The sequence below is a fragment of the Montipora foliosa genome, chromosome 1 (assembly GCF_036669935.1).
Source record: "Montipora foliosa isolate CH-2021 chromosome 1, ASM3666993v2, whole genome shotgun sequence".
NCBI lineage: Eukaryota > Metazoa > Cnidaria > Anthozoa > Scleractinia > Acroporidae > Montipora > Montipora foliosa.
The window spans coordinates 45,662,672-45,672,671 of record NC_090869.1 but is presented as its reverse complement, the minus strand read 5'-3'; the positions used below and the strand labels follow the sequence as shown (position 1 = coordinate 45,672,671).

The window sequence follows — 10,000 nt, the reverse complement described above, 5'->3', positions numbered from 1 at the left end:
ACAAATAATTGTTGTCATGGCGTGTTTCCCTACTTGATTCATATTTTAGAAGATCAGTAATATCTTGGCTACCTCCCCATGTTTTTTTTCATTTAACATGGTGGCCTGGTTCAAATTAGAAGTGCGTTGAAAGGCGTAAGTATTCTTGATTTTCGGTTTCCTTGGTTTTGTTTTTTTTAGGAGTCAAAGATTGGGCTGAAATTATAGGAGTCATGACAGAAAAAGATTCCCAGGGAGATGAAGAGATTCTAATCTATGCGATGACACTCATTAACAAAGTATGATGCACAAGTTTTCAGTGTAATTATTACAAGATCATTATACGTGTAATGCGTGTTTCACAACCAAGGTAAAACAACTTCATTGAAACATCACTCCTACTGACTTCTCAATTATTTGAACTCAAAATAATAATCACAGTGATGATAGCAACAAAAAGTTGATTTATTGTGAGATTGCTTTACATTCAAATCGTTTCAATTTAGATCAGACGTTGGCTTGTAAAGAAAAGAAACAAAGTAACAAAAAACCGTTTGAAAAGAGGAGAAAATCCAAACTTTTAACTCACATTTGATCCCCTGTCCTAGATTAGACTGCAGGGAACATTTTTGAAAGTTCACAACATTCTCTCGCTTTCCTGCTGTCATTTAATACTGGCAGGTTAAAGTTAGAAATACTTGTGGCCTGTGAAGTTGAAGTTGTGTTTATACTTGTTTACTACAGCTGCTTTGGACCTAAATAATAAATATTATTGTGCGCAAATTGCATGTTTTCTAATTGTTTTATTGTGTTGTTAGGTTCTGTATGCTACACCAAGCCAAGATGAATTTTATAACATCACTGATGCACTTGAAGAACAAGGCATGGAGCAGATTATCAAGGTAGTGTCTGATCATTTAAGAGATCCAGCTTTTCTTGGCTATCAGTTGTTTCTATTTCAATTGACAATTGACAGGTGTAAACTACATGTACCTAATATATTTCTTTATATTTTTAGATGCACCAGAATAAATTTGGATCAAATATTGATCTAGTTGATCAGTTCAACAACTATGAGGTGTGTTGCTTGTGTTCTCCAAGTCACAAGTAGGCTGTTGGCTGAGAGCAACTGTTGATTGAAATATTAATGCTACACTCTGTTGAAAATGTAGAGGATATTACATGTCTGCATGGAGTTCCAATAAAATATCTCTTGGAGTTTTGAAAAATGTTTCATTTGTTTGTTGTGCTCACCTGTGAGAAAAATTTCAGCACTTGAAGAGAAATTTTGTTTCTCCAAGTGGCCATGTTATGTTCTCTTTATTATGTAGACACCAATGAAATACCAAACTATTTCACTTTAATATTTTTTGTAGTCCTTATGTTTCCCTGCCAGCAGGGCCCTTCGATCTTCCTAGATAAGTCGGGAAGAGGAAGGGATCTCTCCCAGCCTCTTAGACTTTCCCTGTTGAGCATGCCTTAAATTTAAATGTAGCTGACTAGTGTGCCTGGTTTCACAGTGGTCTGACTTATCCATTTTGGTGAATGAGGGGCAAATCAAAGAGAATCGAAGCAGCTGGCAGAGGCCCCCCTCCTCTTCCCAAGGATAACACATTATTTTCACAGTGATGTTATGTTTTTACGTGAAAGCTCACCTGGTATTTCATTAGTGTTTATATGATAAATAATTATTGTTGTCCTTTTCACCCAAAACAAGTAGACAGTACTAGACATTGTCATATTAGCAAGTAAAGGGTAAACCAGGCATTTGCTCAAAGTCATTTTTAAACATCTACAAGACTCAACTATAACAAGGTTGCTTCTCTTGTGTGTGTCTGGTTTTTTTTTTGCGCACTTATAAGTAACTTGGAATTGGTCCACTTTCATTTGTTACTTTTCTTCTTCTTAAGATGGCGCTCCGGATTGAAGATGGGGATGAAGAATTCCCTGCACTAGGAAGCTCTCCATCAATAAGGTATCAAACTATTGAAGAGTTACATATAGGGTCCTGAGTTGGTTGTATTAGTGTGTAATGCATGTCTTGTGAAATGTGTCTGTAGTGATTATTGCCACAGTTTGTTCCTACTTGTCATCCTTGCACTCAGTGATTTGTTCTTTTTCAATGTTATTGTTACATGGAAGAGAAGAAAGTCAGAAAAATGTTTGCAATTCCTTGTTCCCATGCAGCTCCACCAGAAGCGACCATATCATAAAATAACAAAAAGTGCTTTTACTCATTCTCCTTAGACCAAGAAAAAGAACAACAGCTTTTGGTACAGGTATGGTGTGTTTCCAGAGTTCAAAAAGCGTCAATGTGTAAAAGACCATTTCTTTAGAAAATAACCCATTTCCTTAAGGATTTATTGGAAACTCTAAAAATAACCAGCTACTTTACCTGTTGGCATGCATTGAGACTCCTTTGCGAGAGAACTGGCCTCTTAACAGAGAGGACCCACTACAACCAGTTAGGTGGCTCTCTTTTTTATGGAAGTAGTGTCATGAGCATAAGCATCATCCATTTTTAATGCAACTCCCATAGTAGATTTCTTGATTCAGATTCAGCTAAATTGCCAGGATTTCTGGTCACAAGTAAGATTCATCCCATTTCTATTGATCTTGAAAGGTGACAGAAGGCGGAGTCGACGGCATAATTCTATTAGCCAAATTGATGTTTCGTGTTTCACCAAAGACAACCTTCTAGCACCTCCAGGAGCTAAAAGTCGGGATGGCATACACAAAGTGGCTAGTGCTCCCAATGTGGGAACAGCCGACAAAGTAGATCCACCAGCATCGCCTGTTAAAACCTCAGCAAGCACTACACCATCTTCATCAACAGAAAGTGAATTGGATGAAAAAACTAAAAGTCGACTGGCAAGAAAGTATGTAAAAGACAAAAGTAAAATATATTTATATACTCCATGGATAAGTTGCTTTTTCAGTGATTTTTAATGCGAATAATAATTTGTTTATGATATATTGCAGTCAATACCTGTCTTCTCGTTGACAAGAACCTGTCGTAATCTTCCAGCAGATGGTTCACTATCTGAATATTACAAGCAATAATATGCATTATTGCTTTTTATTATATAACCCGTAGGGCTCCGCACGCCCTTTCATTGTAAAACTATTGAGAAAATTCCCCTTTATTAAACTTGACTTGTAATTAACAATCAGAAAGATTGAAAGTGAAAAACTCAAGAAAAGTTTACAATAATTATAGTGAAAGGACTTTGGCTAAAAGTCATAAATTATGAAATAAAGTCCCACTTTCTTACGCAAAACGGCACTAAAGTAGCTGTTCATAAAACGTTCAGTTTTGCACTTGTACAATGATAGCTTACTTTTTGAATCTCTGAGTTCATAGCTATGATTAGTGCGCTCAGGTAGCAAATCATACAATTTACTGTTGGTACCAAAATTAGGTTTAAAGAAGGATTTGCGCAGATTCTCTGCGTTCAAACAGAATGGACAAATTAAGTGCTGCAAGACCCTCGTTATACGACAGGTGTGGATGTATAACTCGAACGGCACGACGTTGGATGTCTTCTACTTGATCTCTGAGCTGTCCGGTCAGTGAGGAATGCCATACAGAGCAGGCATATTCCAGAACTGGGCCAATGAAAGTGCAATTTACTGTTCGGAGATCACATGCTGGTACACCACCACGTTTCAAAGTTCGTGGGGCATACAAGCGTTTTCTAGCCTTAGCACATATGTAATCCATGTGAGAAGACCGCTTGAGATCAGATGATAAGTGGACCCAAAGGAGCTTGATAGTTTGCCCCGTTTTCAGAGGTTGATTGTTGAGTAAGAAAGGCTCGAGATATTCGTGATTCTTTAAGAAAGAGATAGTTAACTCTGTGGTTTTTGAAACACTGAGCTTCATATTGCTATTTGTAGTCCACTCATAGATCTTGTCAAGCTGGAAGTGAAGATTCTGATAACTAGTGTGATATAACTTCGAAAACAGTACACTCGTCCTCATATTTGTACATGGGAAGCGCAGGGCATAAATCATTGACAATTACCAAAAAAGTAGAATAAGAGTTTCTAAGTTTACCATGTTGCTGGCAGTTTTGCAGAAAATAGGCCTTATTCACGATAGCGGCCATATTGGTTTTCAAATTGTCATGCAAATTAGCCATGTGTTATGCTGGGGGGCAAACATTGGAAAAAAGGCAAAGTGCGGAAAATCGGCTCGTCGAAACAAATCATCTGTGTGGCTAAAATGTTCGTTATAACCTCTCGAACTTGTGTTGTTTGCCCCGTCAGAAGTGTGTAGCTAATTTGCATGATAATAGCAAATCCAACATGGCGGCCATCGAGAATAAGGTCTATTGGCACACCAGTTTGATAGAATAGACCATATTCGTATTCTCAATATTGGACTGGAAGTAGCTTGCAATGGAGGCTAATGCGGGGGAATCTTTTCAAATGCAAATACTTTTTAATATATTTCCCCGTATGAGCCTCCATTGCAAGCTAGTTCCAGTCCAATTCTGAGAATACGAATAATCTATAATCTATGATGAAATGGTATATGAAATGAATCATATATGAAGTGCGGATATGAAATAGGGAGTAGGGAAGCCTGAAAAATTCAGGACTTCAACGGGGTTTGAACCCGTGACCTCGCGATTCCGGTGCGACGCTCTAACCAACTGAGCTATGAAGCCACTGACGCTGGGTTAGGGTTAGGGTTAGGGCTTAGGGCTTCATAGCTCAGTTGGTTAGAGCGTCGCACCGGAATCTCGAGGTCACGGGTTCAAACCCCGTTGAAGTCCTGAATTTTTCAGGCTTCCCTACGCAATTGTAAAAATTGCGTTCACAACTGCGAAGATCATAGCTTTACTTGATTTCATATCCGCAGTTCATATATGATTCATTTCATATACCATTTCATCATTGACTCATTCCTCACGGGACCATTAGAACCCACAAATGACCAGCTCCCAACGTCAGTGGCTTCATAGCTCAGTTGGTTAGAGCGTCGCACCGGAATCGCGAGGTCGCGGGTTCAAACCCCGTTGAAGTCTTGAATTTTTCAGACTTCCCTACGGAATTGTAAAAATTGCGTTCACAACTGCGAAGATCGTAGCTTTACTTGATTTCATATCCGCAGTTCATATATGATTCATTTCATATACCATTTCATCATTGACTCATTCCTCACGGGACCATTAGAACCCACAAATAACCAGCTCCCAACGTCAGTGGCTTCATAGCTCAGTTGGTTAGAGCGTCGCACCGGAATCGCGAGGTCGCGGGTTCAAACCCCGTTGAAGTCTTGAATTTTTCAGACTTCCCTACGGAATTGTAAAAATTGCGTTCACAACTGCGAAGATCGTAGCTTTACTTGATTTCATATCCGCAGTTCATATATGATTCATTTCATATACCATTTCATCATTGACTCATTCCTCACGGGACCATTAGGACCCACAAATGACCAGCTCCCAACGTCAGTGGCTTCATAGCTCAGTTGGTTAGAGCGTCGCACCGGAATCGCGAGGTCACGGGTTCAAACCCCGTTGAAGTCCTGAATTTTTCAGGCTTCCCTACGCAATTGTAAAAATTGCGTTCACAACTGCGAAGATCATAGCTTTACTTGATACTTAATCTATAATCTATAATCTAATCTATAATCTAATATAATAATAATCTGTTATAGAAACATTAAGCAAACAGAGCTTGTGTAGCAAAATGTTATGGTCTATACTATCAAAAGCTTTCATCATGCAAGATCGAACTAGAGAGAAGGGCCGGAAAAGCAGCTCTCGTAACGTGTAATGTGATTGACTCGCTACCCTAGCCAAAAGCAAAAGATTAAACCATTGAAACAATGACTTAGACTTTAAAAAAATAGAAGTTGCTTACAATACTAAACAATAGCATATTACGGGAGCTGCTACACTACTGCTGGAAAAGGCTATACAGCCCTGTTAAGAACATGTACTGCTCTGTGTGAGGCGATTTTAGACAATTTCGTCGCTTCCAAACATCCAAGTACAACTCCTGGTAGCCAGTAAAACAAATACAAACATCATACTAGATAAATTTTGTCCAAAATTTGTAACTTTTTTGGGCCACAAATCATCCTCTGAGTGCTCAAGAATAGTGTAAAGAGGCCATATGATAAAATGCTCATTGACTGGATTTAGGTCGGGCCGGACAGGAAAATGTCTGGCCGAGGTCATGGCGTACGGACCGAGCCCACTCAGTCAATAAGTACATGGTATTTTCCTTGTTTGGTTCCACTTAATGGTACCTTTGGCACTTGATATCTTGAAAACATTGTATAATAAAACAAAAATAATACTAAATTCGGTTTTTTTGATATTTAAATAAACAAGGTCCTTTGAACTTTGTGTGAAATGGTAGAACGTCATGTCTAAGATAGCTTGCCTGTTGGTTCTTTCTAATTCATATTGAGCCAACATGGTATTTTTGAAAACGTTGATTTGTGCATCACTTTTCGCCCTTAATATGACATATGCAGTTCATTTTGGCTGATATGTTTCTGTCGAGTTTAGCTCCGAGTTCCTGCTACTGAACCCTTGACAGCTAATGGAAAGAACCAAGCAAAGAACTTGCAAATGTTTCTCTTGGTAGTGATCGTTAAGCCGCTGTGTTACAGAAGAATTGGTTTATAGGGTTGTGGAGACACTTGGCAATTTCAGACAGCACCCAAACTTCCAACATGTATCCGTCGTTGGATATAAGTCGCAGAACTGAGTACGATATCATTCAGTCTTAAGTAGCAATTGGTTGGCTGATGTGAACTGAATGATTTCTCTTAACTGAGTTACATGTACATGCAAACTTTCCAAAGGGATTACAAGTCTTAAATTAATAAAATTTCGATTTGGAATTTATCTGTATTGGTGCTTCCTCAGACGGAAGGCCGTCACTGATTCAATTTTTTTTACAGTTGAATTTCTCATACCTAAGAAAGGGTCTTTTGATTTCTAAGGCAGGAAGTATGAGTTTATCAAAATTCATGTTGTTGCAGAGAACGTCGTGCAGCCAGACGAGCTGCTAAAGCAATGGCGGAGTCTGAAACAGAGGAGAGGCAGAGAGCAGATAGTAAAAGCGATGGGAATGACAGACCTCACATAGAAGTGTCGGCACCAATCAGCGACAGACCTCGCTCTTCACCGCGGCCTTCACCCAAGAACTCACCTAGGACTTCACCGACGCTCCAACGAAGAAAATTTAAGTTTGAGGAACCGATTAAGACAGATGGTATGTTGTCACGTGCAATTCGCTCTACATTCTTTTGAAAGGGAGAAGTGATCCTCGCATTTATCTTATACTATAGTTATAGACACCTGAAAAGTTCAGTTGCCTAAATTGTCCAGATAAGTGCAGCGACGATTACTTCTCACTTTCATCTATAACCCACACTTCAACTATATACATTAATTTTTTACAAGAGGCTTTGTTGCATCTGTTCTGTATTCGGATGAGAAAAAGGACTGGAAACAAGAGGCAAGTAATTAGATGCACGCTGATTTCAATAAGCGTCACGAAGTGTCCCCTTGCTCTTTTCCTCAACTTCAACATCACTCGTGTCTCGGAATACAGACAATTAACGTGACAAATTACTCGCATTTCTGGACAAAGTGTGGCTTTGGGACGCCAGAATCTCCTTTCGTTTTGCTATAAACTAGGATGATTTTTTTTACGTGAGGAATCGTTTAGCTATCGTGAAAATCCCAGGCGATACGATTTGTCTTCTCTGCGCTTTTTGTAGGATTGAAAAACGCATGCAGCGTACAACACTGCCTCAAACGTTTTGCTTGATTTTCTTACTTCGTCAGTTTATGGGAAGCAAATGTTAATTTTAAAATGTTTTCTTTGATATTCATAGAAACACGAGAAAGTAGATCAAGGGGAAACCGAGAGGAGCAATCTCTGCCACTTGAAGACTCAATGGGACATTCAAAAGCCAAGGGCTCTAAGCATGAGAATAAAGAAGAACAGGAATTACCAAGGAGAAAAGAAATAAATGTTGCATCAAGAAAAAAGGCTTCAGAAATTAAAAAAGAAGAAAGAGAACCTTTGATTAATCATTTTGACCAGAATGGATCGTCGGGTCATAGGACTAGTGATGATAGCACAGACACTGACGACAAACTAGGCTCAAGTACGGATGATTTATTAAACGACGACAATACGGCAAATTTACGAATTTCGGAAGAAAACTCGAAACTTCCCATCGATAGAAGAGCCAGTTCAACTGACTCGCCTCATAATGCCCGACGGTCGAGTGTTGTAGAATTGTCGGAAAAGCGTTCAAGTATTTGCGAAGGCTTTCCGGGGTTTCCGAACAAGAAAATGATGTTATCCATGTTATACGGACAACAGAAATCGTTAGAGGATGTGGACCGTAAAGTTGGTGATTCCAGTTTTTCCGTAGGTGAGTCAATTAATGATAGAAAGCAACAGTTATTATCCCCAGGAGAACATGACGAAGGATCCCAAAGGCAAAAGGACTTGCTGCAGATTGAGAATTTAGTTTCTGACGCTGTAAAAAGATTGAGCGGGTGCCCTGAAGTTGATGAAGAAAGTGAAACATCAAATACCCCGGAGGGAAGCTTTGAAGGACTTCTAAATAAAGCGAAATCCAGTCTAATGAAACAATCGACAGATGATAAAACAGAGCTAGTTTCTGAAGAGGAGGCGAGAAAACAAGAGGAACTGCGCAAAAAGCAAGAAGAAGACCGGCGAAAACAAGAAGAGGAAGCAGCAAGGAAGGCGGCAGAGGAAGCTGCACTGTTGAAGGAACTGGAGTGGGAACGGATGATTGTAATGAAAAGAAAACTCATTGTAAATGACTTTAATTTTACTGAGTTGGAAAATGACGAAGATGAATTGTTGGATTGTGCGTCGGTAAAAGGTGATGAAAGAGATGCCCAGTTTCACTCGGAAGCCTCGTTCCGTGTCCCACCTCCGCCTCCGCCATTACTTGGCGGCCCACCTCCACCTCCTCCACCCCCCGGTGGGCCTGCTGCTCCTCCCCCTCCCCCAGGACCACCGAAGGCACCCAGTGTGAATGATGCTAACCCAAAGAAAAAGTTAGTGCGTTTGTTTTGGCAGGAAGTGAAAAACTCGCCCCTTATTAATGGTGTAAACAAGACAATCTGGGGGAGCATTGATACTGTAGATATTGATACTAAGAAGCTGGAACATTTGTTTGAGAACAAAACAGTGTCAAAAGTAAAGGTAGGCTGCACATGATCTTTATTCGTTTTTAATTATGCCAATCCCGAGTTCTTTTTTTCCCAGGGGTCTGCGACTAAGTGTTATGAGGATGATTTTGCACACAAAAGTGTCGCACTTTGAACCGGTAAAGGCTGAAGTGACCCGGCAAATGGCATATTGCTCAATGCGATTCGGTCAAAATCGCAAGGGAAACTGTACGCATTTTTCGTAAACAACTGTCAGACAACGTTTTCTTTCCTTGCTAGCGCGTTTAATTTTCTTATTGTTGTTTGTACTGCAGAGCAGTTAAAACATCTAATCATTGACCCAGTTCTCATTGTGTTTTTTGGACGTGTGTCTAGGTTTGCACGCAGTTGCAAAAATTGCAGTGTTTCGCACCAAATTTGTGAAGGCTGAAAAGATCGAGAAGACAAGTCCCCGACAAGAGTCACGATTTTGGTAATTTTTGCACAATTTGCAAAAATCGCTAACATATCGCACATAACTATATAATGCATAACCAATGCATGTACGTCTGTACTGGACTCGCTCAAAAGCAGCAAGCTACAAACTTTACACGGTACGAATTCTTAATTACAGAAGCCGTTCCAGGTACTACGCACTTTTTGCAGTGAATCGAAAATTGTGAAATTTATTCCTCTGGAGATAAGTAAAATAAGTTGCAATAGAACTGTGGAGAGATCAGCTTGAAAAAGCTGCCACAAGATTCTACATTGTCGTGATGTTGGCGCATATTGTATTGAGTCACAATACAGTAAACACTTTTTTCAGCTTTAAGGCTGATCTTGTTCTT

The 10,000-nt window shown here is 39.6% G+C and overlaps 1 protein-coding gene and 2 non-coding genes across 5 annotated transcripts in view; all 3 read left to right on the top strand.

Moving 5' to 3' along the window:
* LOC137999559 (FH1/FH2 domain-containing protein 3-like) overlaps positions 1-10,000 on the top strand; it is a 63,357-nt gene that overhangs the window by 14,898 nt on the left and 38,459 nt on the right. For all 3 annotated transcript variants that reach the window (XR_011122978.1, XM_068845368.1, XM_068845375.1), the window contains exons 8-15: positions 181-278; positions 798-881; positions 998-1,057; positions 1,890-1,954; positions 2,227-2,258; positions 2,603-2,858; positions 6,992-7,224; positions 7,853-9,207. Coding sequence is in view for 2 of the 3 variants with exons in the window: in XM_068845368.1 (XP_068701469.1) it covers positions 181-278; positions 798-881; positions 998-1,057; positions 1,890-1,954; positions 2,227-2,258; positions 2,603-2,858; positions 6,992-7,224; positions 7,853-9,207 (2,183 nt within the window). In the remaining variant the exon portion in view is untranslated. The remainder of the gene's footprint in view (positions 1-180; positions 279-797; positions 882-997; positions 1,058-1,889; positions 1,955-2,226; positions 2,259-2,602; positions 2,859-6,991; positions 7,225-7,852; positions 9,208-10,000) is intronic.
* Trnas-gga (transfer RNA serine (anticodon GGA)) lies at positions 4,943-5,015 on the top strand. Its single transcript has one exon. It is a non-coding gene; the product is annotated as a tRNA-Ser (tRNA).
* Trnas-gga (transfer RNA serine (anticodon GGA)) lies at positions 5,195-5,267 on the top strand. The gene has a single exon. It is a non-coding gene; the product is annotated as a tRNA-Ser (tRNA).